Source organism: Chelonoidis abingdonii, chromosome 16 (genome assembly GCF_003597395.2).
Source record: "Chelonoidis abingdonii isolate Lonesome George chromosome 16, CheloAbing_2.0, whole genome shotgun sequence".
NCBI lineage: Eukaryota > Metazoa > Chordata > Testudines > Testudinidae > Chelonoidis > Chelonoidis abingdonii.
In genome coordinates, this window is record NC_133784.1 from 12468224 (window position 1) to 12488413 (window position 20190).

A 20190-nucleotide genomic window follows, 5' to 3' on the forward strand; every position below is an offset into this window, starting at 1 on the left:
ATTTATTCAACTCCACCATGGCAACATGGAGAAGCCTGTTGCATTTGTTGAAAAAGTGGCATTTGCTTGCATATGGGCAGGGGCAGCTCCAGGCCCCAGCACGCCAAGCATGTGCCTGGGGTGGCAAGCCGTGGGGAGTGCTCTGCCAGTCGCCGCGAGGGCGGCAGGCAGGTTGCCTTCAGTGGCATGCCTGCGGAGGGTCCACTGGTCCTGCAACTTTGGCGGACCTCCTGCAGACTGCGGCCGAATTCGCAGGACCGGGGACCTCCTGCAGGCAAGCCGCCAAAGGCAGCTTGTCTGCTATGCTTGGGGTGGCAAAATGCCTAGAGCCGCCCCTGCATATGGGCTATGGAAAAACTTACTTTCAAATTGCATACCGATCACAGCCCTTGGACTACATCCTTAACATCTAAAGGACAAGCAGGAAGCCAAATTACTCAATGGTCAGCAGAAGTATTGCCTTTCCTGTATGACACAGTAGAGGCTGGGAATGAAAAATGATTGCTGATCACTTGTCCCGCCTTCCCTTTCCTTTGCCCGATGTAAAGATGGATGGTGGCAAAGAAGTAGTTGCATTTATTCAGTCTGTTCCTCTACCAGCTGCAGCACGGGAAGAGTTTGCCAGGTTCATTCAACAATGCGCCAAGTAACTGTTACTATGCGATCAGCCTGATAGACTACTTCAGTAAATGGCTGAAGTGTTGTTTACATCATAGGTCTCCACTGCTATGGTGATCAAGTTCCTGACAGACAGGAATTTTAGACATAGCAGATCTGTGTATTACCCTCAAGCTAACAGAGAAATTGAATGATTCAGCAGAAGCTTGGAAGGCAGTCTGCAGACAGCTACTTTGGAAAGAAAAGCATAGATGACCTTCACTACAGATTTCTTTCAAATCTATGGTGCCACAGTGCACACCTCACCAGCTGAATTATTGCATGGTGGAGAGATGTATATTAAATAAAATGTTGCTCAATTACAGGAATATACATCTGATATATCCCTGCAGCTGGAAGTAAGACAAACTGTTCAACAGAAACTGCACAAATGTAAGACATACAGATAAACAACATGGGGCCTAAGAACCCAAAGTCAAATATGGTTCATCTGTAAGAGTACAACATCTTATGAAAAGGAGACTCCAGGTTCACATCTCTACTGCAAATTGTTGCATAAAAAGAACCTGGCGCTTACAAGCTATGAGATGGTCCACTATGGAACGCCATTCAACTTGCACCTGCTTACCAAGAGCAAAGCAGAGATGTTTCAGACCATCTAACTGGTCCCAGTGATTTTACTTTGCCACTGACAAGGCGGGAGAACAGACAGGACACTGGATCTGACACACATGCTCTCAGAGTCACATGGCCATGCGGATGAACTAGAGACAATATTATATAATTATTAACCAAAAAGGGGATTAGTCCTCAGTTATAACTAGAAATTTACTTATAGTTACATAATTGTTTTAGTTATTGTTTGTTTATTTGCTAGTTATTTAATTGGCATTTTTTAATACAGTAGCAAGTTACTGTATTACGGTTGTAAGATCAGGATTATTCTTGAGACAGGCAAATGCGGTGTTGCTCTAGCCAGTATGGCATGCTGGGAGTTGTAGTCTTTGAGTTTAGAAAATCTAACGAAGTAGGAAGAGTCTGTGTGTGAGTGTGAGAGAGAGAAATAGTTAGGGTCAGGGGCTCCTGCTGCAACTACTTCTGGAACAGCGTGGCTGTTTTGTCTAACTAAAAACCTTATTGGAGTTCACGCTTTCAGTCTTACCTTCCACTTATCACTCCCCCTGCCCTATAATTTTCTACAACAATTAACTAAATGTTAATAATTCAGCCCAAGACTTTTTAGCTTTCAGCAGCTTTGAAAGCATCTGATTTCTCCTGTTTTCTCCCACTGATCTGCAGCTTCTGGGTCTCTTCCTGTTTTTCAGCAAGAGACCCAGCCTGATGAAGTGCCAGTCCAGGCTGCCCCTACTGAGACAGTCCTTGCTCACTTTCTTGAACATTATGCTGCAACTGATAATCCACAGTCCTCTTCCTTTCCCTGCAGGCTCCTGGAAATAGGCTCATGCCAGTGACTGGGGGGAGGAGAAGGGTCTCTTTCAGAAGCAGTTGTCCTGTGATCCGAAAGTTGCCAGCAGTCCTGATTTTGGAGGAGACAGTCCTGAGTTTTTGCGTTTTTCCTCTGGACAGCCGGGCACAGGAACAAAAGTTGGCTGCAGTTCTAACATTTGGCCCCTAGAGGAAGCTGGTGCCTTTGCAGACAGTGGCTGCCCTTCCATTCACTGCTCAAGGCTGCCCACCGTGGAGAGCACAGTTGAGAGCCAGCAACTCACCCCGGGGGAGAGACTCAGAGGCGAGGGGGCACGTAGGGGAGGCCAGAGGGTGGGGGGAAGAGAGCAGGGGGGAGAGGAAGTGGAGGACACACCTGGGTGCAAAACCCCAAGGGGAGGACAAAAAGGGGTGCTCAGTGGGAGGTTGCTGTCACAAGGAGTGAGCGGTGATGGGGAGCCGGGGTTGATGGTCCTGGGAGATGGTGGAGTGGGGGAGAATGGCTTGCCCAAAGGGGAGTACCAGCCCACAGGGCCCCCTCATCACCGGAGAGGCCTCCCTTCAAGAAGACAGGTGCAGGTGGAAGGGGCCTAGTGTGGGGTGGACTGGGAGGGGTGGGAGGTCCCCAGCCAGGCTGTAGGATGTGTCTCTGAACTCTGAGCTGTGGGGTCTCCCTGTCATTGGGGTCTTTTCGGGCTTTGTACTGTTGGTCCATTCTGTGTCCATGGTTTCCATGTCCTTTGCCTCGTTTGGCCCCGTTGGACGGTGCAAAGTCCTGACTCAGCCTACAGGGCAGAGAATGAAAGGGTGGAGGAGCTTGGGTCTGACAGGCGAAGATACTGGAAAGCAAGGCCTGCTTCAACAACCCTCTGGAGGATTAGTGGCCTTGGAGCTCTGCCTTATGTGGAGGCTGGTCCTTGGGGAAAACCTCTCAAAGTCTTGTGAACTTTATAGAGGCTGGGGAAGTAATGACCTTACCCGGAATAGAAGGAACCACTAGGTGGCATCATTGCACTTGGTTTTACAACTGAGCTATTTCCTACTGCCTGGCTAAGGCCAGATCTCCTAGGGGGCTTTTTACCCATGTCATCTCTGGCTCTTTGGCTCTCTGGGGCTGCTGCTTGGGTCTGGGTCTCTTCCAGCAGTGCTGGTTGTGTGTGCATGGGGGGGAGCACCCATTACCTAGCACCACCACCTCTCCTGGTGTGTGAGGTGGTTCTGTTGACCGACCTAGGGACAGTCAAGCCCGATTTGCCATGGAGCTTTATAGCTAGTGCTAAACTCTGTTTCAGGGACATAGGGACTCCTCCTAGCGAGGGGCATGTTGTCTGGGCTCCTCGGATGTCCCCTCAGTGGAGCTCAGGGCTCTGGGCTTCTCAAGGAGCAGGCCCATCATTGTCCTCAGGCCCCTGAATTTTGTGGGGACAGCTGGCGAGAAGGTAGCAAAGGAGAGCGCAGGAGGCTGTGTTGTAGGATTAGTGCTAAGGTGGTAACTCTGGGCGAGCTCCCTGCTAGTGGGTGTGAGAGGGGGCCAGTGCTGTAGGTCTGACACCCAGTCTGTGCTGGAGAGTGCTACACGGCACAGGAGTGGGCCCCTGGGGCCTGTGTGTCTGGGCATTTCCCAGTGTCTCCCGTCAGTATGGCTGTGATGTGAGCAAACCTGGAGCCTCCAGCGGTGTCATGCTGGGCCAGTGGGGACGGTTCTTCCCAGGCTCTGTAGTTAGAAACCTGCTTGCCCCATAATGGGGGGATGGGTAATGCATTCCCAACGCATTGCCAGCTGCACTAACCTCACCTCTGCCCCATGGAGCCCCTTCTTGCCACCTTTGGCAGATATCTGAGGCTGCTAGAGAGGTTTTGGCCTGGACACAGGTCTGAGCCAGCTGGTATGGCTGGAGGAACCGTGAGGGGCTCAGTGCCTGTGCTGGCTGGTGTGGGAGGCATTAATAGACTGGCATGGAGCTTTGGGGGGCTCTGCATATGCTGGCTGGTAGATGGGGGCAGGACCTGATAGGCCAGTCACAGGGCTCATTGAAGGCTGTGTATTCCTCCAGGCCCTCCTGACTGTATTCCGTGTGGACTCGCTAGCCCCTTCCCTCTCTCCTGTTCCCCGCCCAAATGCCTGTCACTGCGGCTTGCAGCAGTCTGTCTCACCGTCTCCTTTGGGGAAGGTCAGGGGATGCGTTGCGCCATGGGGGGCAGCCAGCCTGTGCCATTCCGGCTGGTGTTTGGGGTTTTCTAATTGTGATGTCTCCCTCTCTCCCCAGTGAAGGAGCAGGGTACAGAGTGACAGACAATCCCTGCCTCGTAGTGAGGGATTGCTGTGGGTAGGACGCAGAGGGCATTGCATGGGACCACCCGCTGTGCCAAATTAATGGGAGCCACTACCTGCCCCAGGAATCCTCACCAATAAACTGGAGAGGACCAGGGCCAATTACCAGGTTTGCATCTCCATGAGCAGCCACCATGCCCTTTTCCTCTTCTCCAGGTCCAGGTCTTCTGGCATCCCCACTATTTAGAGGAAGCGGGAAGAGACCCAGGTAGGTCCTGGGTAGATACAGAGCTTTGAGATCTCTCTCCCATCTCATCAGTGCACCTCTGTTAGATCCTGGTCTGTTAGGGTCTCTCTTCCCCATGTGTGCCTGCGTGGGGATCAGCTGCAGGTTCCCCTCAGCGCTCTCCCTCTATAGCGGAGGCTTCCTTGCTCGTACTAGTGGATGGGTCCTGATTGGCTGGAGTCTGAAGATCTCAGTTTCCAGAGGAGGCCTGGGCAGGAGCAAGGCTAGCACCAGCGCGTCCCTGGGGGAAAGAGAGCTTTGGAGATGAGAGAGGACTTTGGTCAGCGCCCCAGCCTGTTCAGGCCTGGTCTCCCTTGCTTGGACTGCCAAGGAGATGCCTTCCAGAGGTTTCGGGCGTGAGAACACAGGAGCTGGGCTGAGACCCACCAACTCGTTTCACACAGGGACAGTAGATAGCCACTGACAAGCCAGAGAAGTGCCCTGGGACACTCACACCAGGGCATAGAGGGGGTTCCTTCTCCCTTCTTTGGGTATGTCGGTCTCTGAGCTCACTTACCAGGGAGGATAGTTTTGGCGGTCGTGTTTAAGAGGCTCTAGTGGATGGAAGGGTCTCTGCTTTATGTGAGAGAATGTATCAGTGGTGAGGAAGGTCCCTGCCAGTCCAGAAGATGCTATGGCTTTGACTTGGCTCAATGCAGTGGCTCTCAGATGTTGTCTCGTTGAAGGAAAACCAGGGGCACTGCTATCAAATAAGAGAGTTGTGATCACAACAAATAGCCTTGTCGTTGTCTCCCTGAGATGACACACTGCTTGGGTTCCATCTCCCGGCTCTCCTGGTGGCGTTCTCTATCAGAAGCCATCCAGAACTGCTTCTCTCCCTCTCTTACCCTGCCTCCTCCCTGTGACACAATGTACCCCTGTGTCCACACCCTACACATTAGAGTAATCATCTTTGTACAAAGACTTTGCCTTGTGAGGGATCATTTGAAAACTCATAATTTGCGGGTCACTATTGTCCTGATAAAATATGTGCAGCAACATTGTTTGGGAAGTTATAAGATTCCACTGTCTGGTGCTCTTAACACATGGTCTGTCTCAAACAACGGAATATGTGCTTTGCTTAGTTTGCATTTAAGCAGTAAACAAAGTCATCAAGCAGGAAAGGTGGACAAAGAAACCTCAAACAGGTGAGGAAAAGCAGCAAGGAACATCCTTCTTCATAGACCTATAGTCTCCAGAATCTCAGCTGAAATGTTTTCCCCGGGGGTGGGGGCAGAGGAGGGGGAGAGAACGGACACTACAAACACCCTAAGGCACACCTCTTTCTCTGTCCATTGATTCACTGCACAAGAAGGGATAAAGGAGGCAGCCATTGAACTGGAAAAGGGGTCCTGGCCTAAGAAGTTTGATCAGTAAGACTGTTGAGAGCAGGTGAGGAGAAAAACTTTGCTTTGAATTTAACATAGTTTGTTAAGTTAAGCACCAGTAGTGTTTTATCTTTGTTTCTTGTAAACAGTTCTGACTTTTATGCCTCATTACTTGTACTCACTTAAAATCCTCTCTCTTCGTAGTTAATAAACATGTTTGATTGTTCTGTCTAATCTAGTGTGTTTAAACTGGAGCATCGATGAAACTCCATTTGGAGTAACAAAGAGTGCCTATTACTTCTATGAAAGAAATATAGACTTTATATGCATTTGTATTGTCCAGGAAAGGGCTGAGCAGTACAGTACACACGTTTCTAGAGGGAAATCTAGGACTGACGGTGGGCTGGGGTCAGGGCCGGCTTTAAGCCAATTCCCCCAAATCGGGCCCCACATCTTAAAGAGGAGTGCCTAATTTAGGCGCCTTTTTAATTTTTACTCACCCGGCAGCGCTCCGGGTCTTTGGTGGCACCTTAGCGGTGGGTCCTTCACTCGCTCCAGGTCTTCAGTGGCATTTCGGCGGCGGGTCCTTCAGTGCCTCCGAAGACTCAGAGCAAGTGAAGAACCCGCTGCCAAAGTGCCCCCAAAGACCCGGCACGCCGCCGGGTGAGTCATCCCTGCCGTGGCCCCATTTAACTATTTTAATTAGGCCCCGCACTTACTAAAGCCAACAGTGTAACCAAGACTGGTAAAAGTCAAGGTGTAGCTGGCTGGCTGCAGCACATGCAGACACAGCTGGGAGTGACTTGCATGCTGGAGGCTGTTTGCAAGCAGTCCAGGCTGGAGGGTACAGCAGCAAGACATTGTAAAGGGTGCCCCATGTTAGAGGGCAGGGGTGACATAACTACTCATTAGTCTGGATTGTACCCTGGTATGTCACACCCCTACCTCTTTCTTTTTCCCCTTCAGTTAAGGAAATTGGGGTCAAGTGGCAGGTCCTTCCTCTGTGGTTAGCCGAAGGACCCTCTTGCCCTTGCAGGCTGGAGTAGCTGCACCAGGATAGGCAGCACTCGCCCTTTCTTTCATGTGTTGTCTTTCTTCTGAATTGCCATCCTGCTCAGAAGTGGTTTGTTCTGACAGTTTGCAATGAATCTTGAAAATCTCCATTCCTTTGGCCCCTCTAAGCCAGAACAGCTGATGCTTTGCACGCCGTTTGAGTGGCTGCAGGAGAAGCAGATGGACTCAATCCTGATGGAGAAGCATTGGAACATATGAGCACAGGTCCCCTTCCTCCCATGGCAGACTGCAGCCCCTTCTGCAGGCATGAAAGAAGATGGCTACAAAGCTTCTTCCCTGATAGGTAAAGAAGAGGAGGGAACTGCCCCGAGGACAGTCTCTGGCATCTTCAGGTAGGAACCAGGCTGGTCAGATCCAGTCTGTCATCTTGTCACCAGCTCCTGGCCATAGATTAAAGGGAAGAGGGGTTGTCACTGTGTTAACACCAAAAGTAGCTATGGAAATAGCACGGAAAGGTACTCATCCCACAGATCTTCTAGCAGGAGAACCATCTCTTTGGGGCTAAGCAAGCCAACTCTGTATGCTCTGCCAGAAACCCAGCCCAGCTGGGCAGAGATACCAAAGCGATACAGTTAGGAAGACCATGGCAACCAGCGACATGGAGGCTCTGAGGAAGATCTATGGGATGGAGCTCTCCAGAGCAACTCAAATAGCAATTCTGACATCTCTTCTGAGGACCCTTATGTTCAGCTAGGGTTCATGCTCAATCAAAGAGTGCCCCTAGGGAAGTATGCAAGCCACCGGGGCATGGCTAGGGTCCTGGTGCTAGAAGCCAGGCTGCATCAGTAGAATGTCAAGCTTCTGAAATGTAAAACCAGGACATATTTCCCAATGGTGACATGGGGCAAGGAGGTTGTGGGGTGGGATTAGCAGTTCGGAGGGGGATTAAATTGTTGACAAAGGTCTGTGTGGAAGGCTTTGACAGCTGGGAGGTGGGCTTTATTAACCAAACTGTTGAACAGTTCAGGACCAGCCTTTTGTCTTTCAGGGCCCAGGCCTTCAGCACACCAAAAGAACACTGCTGCTGATAGGGCCAGGATACTGTGAGGCTAGGGCCTTCGATCCGCTGTGTGGAGAACCAGGAAGAAAGCTACTTAGCTATCTCACTTGTAATTCAGTGAGATCTACATGAGCACGAGGTGGTTGAAAAGTCACATCCGTCGTCCTTGATCCAGTGTGACTCTGAAGTTAAGTCCGTGCTATTTAGAGACAGGGCTGAACTGTCAGCTACTCCTCCAGCCTTAGGTGTCCCTACCAATGGAACATGGTTCCTGCTCTGGAGTCATCTTGCTGGGCCTCCTTAGTCTCCATGGCTGGGTATCTTTCCTTTGGCTCCACCAATGAATCCCACCTCCTGACCTATGGGGATAGCACTCCCTTCCCTGCCCATTTGCAGAATGGACATGAAATCCCATTACAAATAGCCATTCCCTATGATCCCCACCAATAGGCTTTAGTGTTGACTTGCAGAGAATCCCCTTCGTGGGTGCAGGGGGAGAGGAAAACCCACGCTCGCCACTTCCTAAAACCTAGACTTTCCCCACACATTGCTCCACCCATGGCACTGAGCCTGGCCATGAGATCTAGCTTCTGGGGTGAGAAGGGAACCCACACAAATGACGCATTAGCAGTGAGGAGGGCAAACCAAATTGTTTAGAAACAATTTGTTCAGATCAGAGTGAGTATGCACACTGGAAGGTGCAGTGGTTAAAGCAGGTTGAAATGGGGGGAGCTCTCCCTACATTAGCTAGGGAGGAGGCCAGTGGGGAAGCTCTGGCTATATGCTTAGCAGCAGCAACCAGTGGAAAGGGGGAGCTCTCAGCTCTGCTCCTCACCCCTGGGGTGGGGGGATGCAACAGGCCCTTTAAGACAGACAGCATTTCCCTGAGCCTGGTTACATTCCCAAACAAGAGGTATGCTGTGAATTGTAGTCCAAGAGACAGTTGGGGCAGGAGGTATAAAGCATGCTGGGAAAGAACACACTATATAAGCAGCTCCATTCTTTCCTGAGAGAGACTAGATGGGAACTGGAGCTAGGGGAGGTACTGGCACCACCTGACAAAAGTCACAGATTGCAGAGGCACCCTGGGAAAGAGGGTTTGGCAGCAGCTGTTAGTGATGAACTTTGTGGGGTTTGTTAGGTGCTCCAGTGAGGGGAAGGCCTTGGAGAGAAAAGAAGTGTCTGAGGCAGGGGAGCTGAAAGGGCATGGGGGGGCATCCAGACTGGGTGCTTGTTTCCTTCTTTGGAGCCCAGAGCAGCCGACGGTGGGTGGGTGAAATCTGCTCTTCACACCACTGCGTCAAGGCTGGAGGCTTGCACAGGCCCTCTAAAGAGAGGCCGTGACCCAGAGAGAGACTAGGACTGTGTGCTTGATTTGGTCTTCTGGTACTCTGAAGAGGAGTGGCTTCAGCTCGGCCAGAGAGCCAACCACAGAACATGGGCAAAGCTGCTCCAAACCAGCACAGCAGCAGGGAAAGCGAGGTGGCCTCTGCATTCCCACGGTGGTACAGTCAGACCCAGCCACACTGAACTATTTTGTCTCAAATGATTAGTTTAATTGAGTAGCTTCTGATTACGTCAGGTTGACTGGGTTCTGCTAGAGCAAGAATAGCCTGTGGTTATTCCATGGCGGACACGAAGGGAACGGAAGCACTAGGGGCCACCTGTGAGAGTCCCAAAAATGGCTACTGTGTGAAAATGGATAAGGCACTTGAAGCTGAAGGAGGTTTCTCCCTCTCCTCAGCAGAGTCTCCGCCCCTCTGTGGCACACGCAGTGGTTGTGCATATGGAAATACTAGCAAGCATGTACTGTGTTTCTAGCTGTCTGCTAACTGAACTGAGCCGCTGAAAATGAAGAGGCACCAACACCATGTGCCCAGCCAGCAGATGGCTGGCTCCTGGGCCGTGCTTCGGGAACCGCTGCTCTGAGACCACAGCATCAAAGGGCAGGGGGCACCTCCATTTGTCAGTTTTTAAACAGCTTCATGCTTATCCATTGGGAAAGGCATATGTGCAGATTCCTTATGACCCAGTGGAAGCAAGAGTGATTTGTACAACCAACCTGCTTCTGCTGTGGTGCCAGGCCTCACCAGCTCCTCCAAGACTCTGCACAGCACAGTGCATAGGTGCCATGCCTCTAGCTGCTCCCTCTATGGCAGCTGTCCTCAAAGGGCACATCCCCCAGGGTAGCCGGGCAAGGCAGTGTAAGTTCATGAAGGCTCTGCCTCTATTAAGAGTTGGGTGTGGGTGAAGGAGGGGGAATCCAGAAGAGCCCAGGTCTGGTTCCCTACCAGCCCACCCAGTCTATAGCACCATGGACCTGAAACCCTGCAGGGACCCCCAGGAAGGGGCTTCCATTAGTTTATAGGGGAAGGCTTGGTGTAGTTTCTCCTTAATGCCCCCTCCCAGGGTGGATGAGGAGAGAACCATGGAAATGGACAGTTCTGCAAGGGATCCTGGGAGATAGGCCACTGGCACTGTGTTCCCGAAAGAATTCCAGAGCATTTGAATTGCAAACATGTAGGAGGAAGATGTCTCAGTCACATGTTGGGGCCCCCATCCCTTGACTTTGCTTAGGTGACACTTCCCGTTCTGTTACTGGGCTTGTCATAAGTAGATAGGTAAGGGTTAATTTTCTTTTACCTGTAAAGGGTGAACAAAGGGGGAACCAAACACCTGACCAGAGGACCAATCAGAGACCTGGATTTTTTTTTAAGAGTCTGGGAGGGAACTGGAAACTCGGGGTCTTTTTGTTTTCCTTGGCTGTGAGTAAACAAGCTTTCTTCTAACTCCATCTTCTTTCAAGTTAGCTACTATCAAGTGTGAGTACAAAGGAACCAAAGTAATCGGCTGTGATGTGCTTTGATTTGTATTTACATGGATGTTGATTTGCTGGACTGGTTTAATTGGGCTGTCTTTTAAATCAGACTGTTTATTCATATTTTCTTATAAGCAAGAGCCTGTATTGATCTCTTAATGCAGTATTATTGTTCTGTATTTTCTTTCTTTTTATATAAAGTTTTCTTGTTAAAACTTGTGGAAGTTTCTTTTCCTAGTGAGGCAAAGGGGAGAGGAATTTCTGTGCCCGGAGTCCTGTTACATCTGTGACAGGTTAGGGAGGGCGGGAAAAGTTACGGGGAAAGAGAGAGAAAGAATCAGCTCTGTTCCCTGGTGCTTAAGGCTTGTCTCTTTGGAGAGACGGAGACCAGTTTCTTGGTATTGTCATGTAAAGAGATTGCATCAATCCCCTCAGAGCGGAACAACGGAGAGAGAGGGAGGAGGGAGGGGAGATCATTCCTTTGCCGGTAGACTCATACTTCTGAGTCTTGGGGGTCCTCCCAGGAAAAGTTGGGGAGGCCAGAGAGGGGGGTCCCCCCCAAGGAATTTGGGGAAACCCAGGCTGATAGTAGCCTCAATACTATCTGGTGGCAGCGAAATAAGATCCAAGCTGGGTATAAGCTTGGGGAGGTTCACAGTAAGCACCCAGATTTTGTACGCTAATGTCCAGATTTGGGACAGACGTTTACCACAGGGCTCTCACCAAGAACTGGCGTCTCATAAAAGCAGCCCCCTTGCGGACTCTCCTCTTTCACAACATGGGTTTGATTTGGACCCTTTAGACACGGTTGCTAGTCTTTCTTTTCCCCACATTCTCATCTTGTGCATGCAATAACCAGACAGATAGAAACCTCTAACAGGACTGCTCCAACTTTCATTTTATTGTTGAAAATGGAATTCGGGGGTGTAGAGGCGGGTGCACAAAAGAGGGCAATTTGTTGCAAAAGGGAAAAAAAAGGGATTCTTTGGATGTACATTGGCAAAGGAATTCCTACCCGAGTGGAAATGACTTACTTAAGCAGTAAAGCGGACAGGCTGAATGCTCCACTGTGGTGGACATGCTTGGCTTTTCATTTGTAAGGTCTATTTCATGGATTATCCCATGTACAAAACAAAAAGGTGTTATATATATATATATATATATATATATATATATATTTGTGTGTCTATATGTGTGTGTTATATAACACACACACACACACACACACACACATCCTAGATCCCTACAACTCCCGCTCACTAAGGGGTTCAATTACCTGGCCATGCATATATCTTCAGTATAAAAATGTATTGCCTGCTGAGACAGTACTTTCCTGACTGGTGGCTGGTGAGACTGGCCATATGATAAATAAATGAGTGAGATGCCTCAAAATGAAATCTGACCGCTTACACCTGTGGGTGTATCTGTGTTCTCAGCCAAGCATTGAGAAGCTGCGCCACTTTGCCTGGGTCCCTGGCAGCTTCCTATAGCTATGCCACCTGGCTGCCTATGCTTTAAACAGGGCTTTTGTGCTAGGGAGGAGCAAGGACAGCTATCACACCAAGGGGAGGGGGGAAGGGGCAGATTGACATATGCTCAGTTCTGCTGCCCAGGAGCCAGTCAAACTGAATGTCACAGGTTCCTGTTTCCCAGTGGGTCTTCCAATGAGCAGTTTCAGTTGCTTTACCAAAAAAAAAAAAAAAAAAAAGACAGTCAAAATTCACCATACGATAGTTAGACAAGTCTTCACAGAGGTCCATCTGTCTTTCTCTCTCCTGCAGGGCGTACACTGTTGTAGGGCTAAAGGTCTCCTTTCGTCAGGCTAAGGTCGAGTCCCTGATTGGTGGCAGGTGGCCCTTCATACAGGCCTGTCCACGGCATATTGGCAGGGGCTCAGGTTGGAAGCTGCCGTCTGAACCGCCGGGTAGGTAAAGTTGGCATGCTGCTTGGCCTTCAGCCTCAAGCTGGCCAGGCTAGAGTTGCACGTGTCCCTGTACATGTAGGGGCTGGCAGTGGAGGCATAAGGGCAGGCACTGGATGAAACGGCAGAGTTGAGGCTTGGGCTGTTGAGGTTGTTGATGTTTCCCAGGTTGTTGAGGCTGGATCCTGGCACGCCAGTCACTGCTGAGGGGACCATGGAGGAAGGCATGGTCATGGAAGCAATGGAACTGGGAGGGGAGAACATGGGCTGGGAGGAGAGGGGGCTGACATTCATGGAGTTGAAGAAGGGGAAGCTCTTGGCTGACAGGGGGCTGGTAGCAAGCCCTTTGGTAGCCCAGTTGTTATACGAATAGCTGGAATACATGTCATCATAAGGCTGCATCAGTCCATTGAACTGAGCTCCAAAACTGTTCTTACAAAGCTCTGCCTGCTGGTTCCTTTCTCGTTTTCTCCACTTGGCTCTGCGGTTCTTAAACCAGACCTGCAAGGGAAGGGAAGAGGGGGAGGGTCATTCCAGTTATTAATGGGGAAGCCTCTGCCTTTGTCAGTCATCCCTCCTTGTACCACCATGGACGTCAGAACAACTGAGCATGTCAGGAAAAGGACAGGCTGAAGTGAGCGAGGGGCTTGTAACTAGGAGTGATTAGATAGAATTAACCAAAGAAAACTTTGGCTGAATAGCAGGAAATGTTACTTAACTGGGATATGGTAGGCTGTGGCATGGTCTTCCAAAAGGAGCTGGTGGAGGCCCCCTCACATAGCCCCCCCTAAAACCAGAACAGAGCCCTGGAGCATGCAGTACAGGGAGAGTCCTGGGGCCGTGTAGGTGACTTAGCAGGTCCTTTCACGTTCTAACGTCCATGATTTGCAGTATTAATGTAGTGCTGTACGTCTGTGTACATACCCGGTTTCCACACCTATCAGAGAGAGACTGGACCCTACAGGAGTGGAAAATTCAGCAGACTCCCTTGACATCCCCCTTCTGGTCTCTGTTAGTTTAGTCTGGTTCTCTGTCGCTAGTGGAGATCAGCTGGAGATTCTCCACGGGGATTTCCACCAGGGCAGGGGACCTCAGACTGGGCTGGACCTCAGACTGGGCTGGACAACTTACTAGACAAGAGTGCCTCATAGACCCCCCCCTCCATGACCATTTGCGATCATGTGACCCACCTGGCCTTCCATTTTTGATCACACAACAAATACAGCAGTTGCTTACATAGGAAAATATTAGGAAAATACTTTGTGTATTTTTAACTGTGATCTAGCAGCTAGGAGCCAGTATCGTATGACTTTGTAGATCTTCATAGACCATGAGCAAGTGCTCTGAGGTGCACGGTTTGAGAACTGCTGCACTAGGGGAATTCACTTTTTGTCTGTAGCTCAAAATCATCTTGATTTTGTGTTATTAATCTTTTGTATTCATTAGAAGGTGATAAAAGATTAGTTTTGCTGGGGTTCTTCAACGACAAATAACAAATGTAAAAATAACTCCATAGGAAATAAATCCAAATGTTGACTGAAGACTGTTAATGGGACACTGTCAAAAACCCTATTTGAAACTAGTTTTTTTCTTAAGTTACTAGTAATACCTCAGTTTAAAAATATAATTAGTTTTGCCATTGATGCACTTTGTTTTGTTATGGCATTTCTGTCAGCTTGGATGGTGAAATGACTGGTCCGTTTCACTCCTGGGTTCTTATGCTGTAGCCCAGTATAGTTGCTTAGTATGGATTTAAGCTACTTGACAAGTTCCCTCTCTGAGAATCGTAATTCCAGTGCTGCCTACTCCGAGCATTCAAAAATCACAAGTCAGAACCCAAAATATCATGTCTTAAATTATAATTTTGAAAAACTGTCACTTTGTTTTGTTTTTTGCCTGCCATCTGACTTCCCCCCACCCCACCTTAGGGGGAAGCCACACATTTCCAACTTGTGTGGGATCAGGTTAGGTTCAAAATTCAATCACAGAATGCAACTTCCCTGATTGCAGATACCACCTACCCTCTTGCTAGCTTGCTAGCATATATATATATATATATATATATCTCCCCCTGGAAATTTCCACTACATGCGTCTGACAAAGTGGGTATTCACCCACGAAAGCTCATGCTCCAAAATGTCTGTTAGTCTATAAGGTGCCACAGAATTCTTTGCTGCTTTTACAGATCCAGACTAACACGGCTACCCCTCTGATACTTGACACCTACCCTCTTGTATCCCTTGGGGTCATTCTTGCCCTCTCTACCTCTTCCCTAGCTAGACAGGGTAGGCAGCTCCCCTATGCACATGCTCCCTTTTCTCGTATGTTTGGAACTGGAGAAAGAGGGTCAGACTCCAGGGGAACCTAGTGTGATAGAGTTCAGTAGTTCCCCCATACTGACCCTGAGAGAAGTGTAATTGGGTTCGGGTCACTTGCCAGGATTATCTGGTGTAGCTCACTTATCATTTCCGTGCTATTGCAGGGACTTCGGGCGTTGGTGCACCTCGGTCCTTCCTGTTCTCTGCCTGTGGCACACAATAGTCTAGTCTCCTGTGGGCTGTAATACTTTGGTCAAATTTCGGTTGTTGGGTTTAGCATGTGGGTGGTAGAGGTGTCCTGTGATACGCAGGCAGTCGGTAGCCTTCTGGCCTTCAACTCTATGACTGTATTTAAGTTCGGGGTGATACTGAGGGCTCAGAGATGGATGCTGGGGCTAGGCTGCTACCACACAAACTATACAGCCTCAGCATGTAACACTGGCCTCTCAGTCTGCTCAATATAGATCTCTTTCCTACAACTCTGGCTGTCTGCAGCATCCCCTTCAGTTTCCTACAAGTCATGCTCTCTCACTCTGGCACCTGCAGGCCCTTTCACCCTCAGTCTGCCTCACGCTATCCACGTGTCCTTTGACTCCTAATATCGCTTCCTGTCCTGTTCCTTAGCTCCATCTCTGCTGCCTCCACTGCCACATTCTCAGCACCTCCACAGCTTCCTGGCTTTTGCCTGGCCTCACATGGTGACTAAGGGTATGTCTACACTGCAGTTAGACACATGCGGCTGGCCCATGCCAGCTGACTCAGGCTTGGGCTAAGGGACTGTTTAATTGTGGTGTGGACTTGCAGGCTTGGGCCTGCAAGGTGGGAGGATCCCAGATCTTGGGATGCAGTCTGAGCAGGAAGTTCTACACCGCAATTAAACATCCCCTCAGCCTGAGCCGGTGTCAGCTGGTGCATACCTTAAAGGGCCACCATTTTCCCTCAGAGCATGGCTTCAGCCCCATTGGTAATAGCTAGAAATGGTGTCCATCTTTGCAGTGGGCAATCTTATGCCCATACACACACTCAGCCAACTTGTTGAGGGCAGCATGCAATTCAGTCTCATTGATGGGGTGACAGGGGCCCTTCTGGATAAGGGTACAGATTTGTGGGAGGAAGTCAGAAATGGGAAATTCATACAAAACCTTTTTAGAAAAAAACTAACCACCTAAATGTCACTGAGACTCATGCTAGAATCATCAGAGTTGGCAGGATTTCCCTTTAAAATGTGACACTCCTGCTTTTCTGGGAACTAATACTCACCAAGACAGAGAAACCTGAAGCCTGCACCAGAGGAAAAGGCCACATCAGGACAGGAAGAGTAAAGAGGAAGGGGAATGGTAGAAAGGAAAGGGGATAGACAAGGGAAAGGCAGGAACACAGGGCATAGGCAGGGTAAGAGTCCAGGGGATGAGAACATACAGAGGGAGATGAAGCAGGGGATTCAATAAGGGTTGTGGTGTTAATCTGTAGTCCCAGCTGAGCTCAGACCCCTGCCATTAGCTACACTTTGCGAGACAGGCCTGCCCCAAAGAGCTGGCAGTCCAAATAGACAAGCTAGAGGTTGAAGGGCAGAGAATGAAGGCCCGGAGAGGAGAAGTAACCAGCCCATGGTTGCACAATGGGCCAGTAACAGAGCAAGTTATAGAGCCCAGGTATCTTGTCTCCCAGGCAGGGCTTAACATGCATCTGGTGGAAAGGGGGTGCAGACCCACAAATGAAATTTCAGGTACATCTGCACTATCATGCAGTAGTGTAGACACTTCCTACAATGACAAAAGGGGTTTTCCCGTCAATGTAGTTAATCTGCCACTCCAAGAGGCAGTAGCTATGTGGAATGGAAAAGTTTTTCCAACATGCTAGCTGTGTCTACACCAGGGGCTAGGTTGGGCTAATTTTTAGGTGTAGACCCAGCCTTCTACAACTACAACTCCAGCCATGTCACTGAGAGGTGCACATGTCTGCTGGGAACACCCCCACTGACTGGCTACATTCGCCATTGCCCCACCTCCTGGGCAAGAGCAGCCAATCAGAGTTGCTGCAGCAAGCAGGCAGAACTGACACATTCTTACAGGAGGGGAGCAGGGAGCAGAAATTGACCAGCAGCTCAGGAAGGCTTCACTGGGCCATCTCCCAACCTCCTCCCCTCTCTGCAACATCCAGCCTGAGAAAGGAGAAAGACGTGAAGAACCCCAGGAGAAGCAGAGATGAGGCTGGGGATGAGAACTGAGGGGGAACTGGACAGAATTTGGAGGTTGGGAGGACAGACATGCTGGACATGGGCCAGGTAGATGTGGGGATGAGAGCTCCTTCAGCGGCAGCCAAAATCCCCTTACCCAATACATTCAGGAGCACTTGAAACACTAAATGTGTGTCTCACACTCACACGCTCTCACAGGGCATGGGCAGGGAGAGTTCTGCAGTCAAAAAACAGACTGAAAAACACGCCTTTTTTTTTTTTTTTTTTTTTTTTAAATCATAGGTTTTGGGTCAATCTCCTGATTTTCTAGTGTCCAACTCATCATTGTTGAACTTTTGGGGTTGGCCTCTGCTCCTTCCCTCCACCCTACTCCATCCCTGCAACACCTGGTTTGGGAAAGGGGAGAGGGGACCCTGCTGCAGCCGCCAAACCCCAGGCCTGTGAGATAGGGGTGAAGGGCTCCAGGCAGCTGCAGGAGGAGCGGAGATGAGGCTGGTGGGACAGCATTGATGTGGGACAGGAGGACAGGCAGATGTGATGTCACTTCCATTTGTGTAGGAAATGACAGACTGTCCCCCCACACACTTTTTCCAGCCTGCTGCCAGGCCCATGCTCTGGCCACTGGGCAATGCTGTCCCAAGGCAGAGGAACCATTGAGACACAGTGGAATGGACAGGGAAGAGGAATAGGGGATGAGCACTGAGGGGGAGGAGTGGGGAACAAGGCCTGGGATAGGGATGAAAGAAAAGAGGGGATTGGCAGTGGTTGGGGGACAGGGGATCAGGAGGGAGTGGCGGAGGAAGAGGGGTATTTCCTGAACTGAGTAATGGCTTCTCCTCTGTATTGGGTGAGAGTTCTTCCCCAGGGCCCTCTGACCCTGAGCAGCCCAGGGAGACTTATCTTCCCTGGGGATCAGAGCACAGGAGAGATGTCTGTTTTTATATGGAACTGGAGGAAGATGGACAGTTCTTTGCCTGGGAAGGAGCCTGCCATCAAATCAGTCATTCCCAAGGAAATCAAGTGAGATTTCCCTCTCAAACACCTGCCAGAATGACCATTCTTGTGAACTTGCACTGAATCCAAGATGGCAGCCTGCAACGTGTCTGCAGCTGGGGCCTGTTGGGCACTGAGAGCATAGTTGGGTGGAATTGATGTGCTAGAGAAGCCTCTAGTGCCCTTGGCTCTCTGTTAAAGGCAGGTTCTGGGTTGGTTTGGTGGCTTGCTACAGAGCTGGTCTCGGGACCCTTCCTCCCCCCAAGCTGTGGCTGTGTTCAGAGACTGTGGAGCAGGAGATTGGCGGCCGTACCCGGACTCGTGCCTCCGTCAGGTTGGTCCAGACTGCTATCTCCTCCCTGGTGCTCATGTCTGGGTAGCGGTTCCTCTGGAAGGTGGCTTCCAGTTCCTGGAGCTGCTGGCTGGTAAAGTGAGTCCGCTGCCTCCGCTGCTTCTTCTTCAGAGAGCCATCCTCAGGGTTGGAGTCATCAGTCTGGTTCTGCTGAGACTTCTCTGTGTCTGTGAAATGCAAAGGCAGGTAACCCATCACAACGCAGCCCTGGGACTCTGGCACACGCCTCACTCCCCAGGACAGCAACTTTCCCAAAGCTCAGTGGCTTGGGATGCAACTCTTTCTCATTGCCCTGGTGCTACCTGCCCCAGGCTTCCGGCCTGCATCTCGGAGTCCCAGAACTCCAGGGCACCTCATTCCTGGTGCATGTAATCCAGGCATACATGAAAGTCACCTGCCTTCCTTCCCTAATGCAGCCAGCTGTGGTAACTACGTAGGGCTTCAGGAGCAGGCAGCATCCTATTAGACTAAACACTTCTCTCATCAGCCCACCCTTACAGCCCCACCCATCTCTAGGTGCAGGGGCAGCTCCAGGCCCCAGCACGCCAAACGCATGCTTGGGGTGGCAAACCGCAGGGGGTGCTCTGCTGGCGCCGCGAGGGTGGCAGGCAGGCTGCCTTTGACGGCTTGCCTGCAGAGGGTCTGCTGGTCCCGCGGCTTCAGAGGACCTCCCGCAGGCGTGCCTGCGGAGGGTCTGCTGGTCCCGCAGCTTCGGAGGACCTCCCGCAGGCGTGCCTGCAGAGGGTCTGCTGGTTCCGCGGCTTCAGAGGACCTCCCGCAGGCGTGCCTGCGGAGGGTCTGCTGGTCCCGCAGCTTCGGAGGACCTCCCGCAGGCACGCCTGCAGGAGATCCGCCAAAGCCGCAGGACCAGCGGACCCGCTGCAAGCAAGCCGCTAAAGGCAGCCTGCCTGCCGTGCTTGGGGTGGCAAAACGCCTAGAGCCGCTCCTGTCTAGGTGTAAGATGAGCCAAAAATCAATTCCTTGTTTACACACAACTTGCACTCTTTTAAACTGACGGGTGGACTCTTGTTTCCATTTGAGTAGTTTATTGTAATGTAGCTTAAACCTGTTCCTAACTGACTTAGGCTAAATTGATATAAGCCTGGGTTGAATAGATTTAAAAGTGTTTACTTAGTGTTTCTTATGCTTGCTTAACTAAAGCAATTTTCAATCACAATGTTTAGCAAACCGGATGCAATTTTACATCCAGACAAGGCCCCAGAGACTACAAATACAAAGTCCACAGATCAGGAAGAATGCCAACGGAGAAAGAAAATGGACAAAGGAGTCAGTGGGAGACGCATGGGAGAAACATTAGTCATTTCATTTATTGCGTTTCTGGAAAGCACCCGGGTACCAGGGTGATGGCTGCTCTTTAAAAGCCAGTGTAAGCAGAGTCAGGATGAGCTCTACCCTGACATCTGGTGGTGAATTATAGGAAGTGTGGAAAGAATGTCTGGAATGTGGAATCTCAACTATTTGCATAGGCACACCTACCCCATCCCAGACTGCCGAGCTGTGGGACTGCTTTGTGACAGAAATGACTCAACCTCAGTTGGGTGGTACT

The 20190-nt window shown here is 50.3% G+C and overlaps 1 protein-coding gene across 1 annotated transcript in view; it reads right to left on the minus strand.

Annotated features, from left to right (window-relative positions):
• Positions 1 to 12064: 12064 nt before the first annotated feature.
• Positions 12065 to 20190, minus strand: part of PITX3 (paired like homeodomain 3) — a 46618-nt gene continuing 38492 nt past the window's right edge. The window contains exons 3-4 of the mRNA XM_032778223.2: positions 18585 to 18790; positions 12065 to 13264 (exon numbers count right to left, since the gene is read on the minus strand). Of these exons, the coding sequence (XP_032634114.1) occupies positions 12701 to 13264; positions 18585 to 18790 (770 nt within the window). The 3' untranslated portion in view covers positions 12065 to 12700. The remainder of the gene's footprint in view (positions 13265 to 18584; positions 18791 to 20190) is intronic.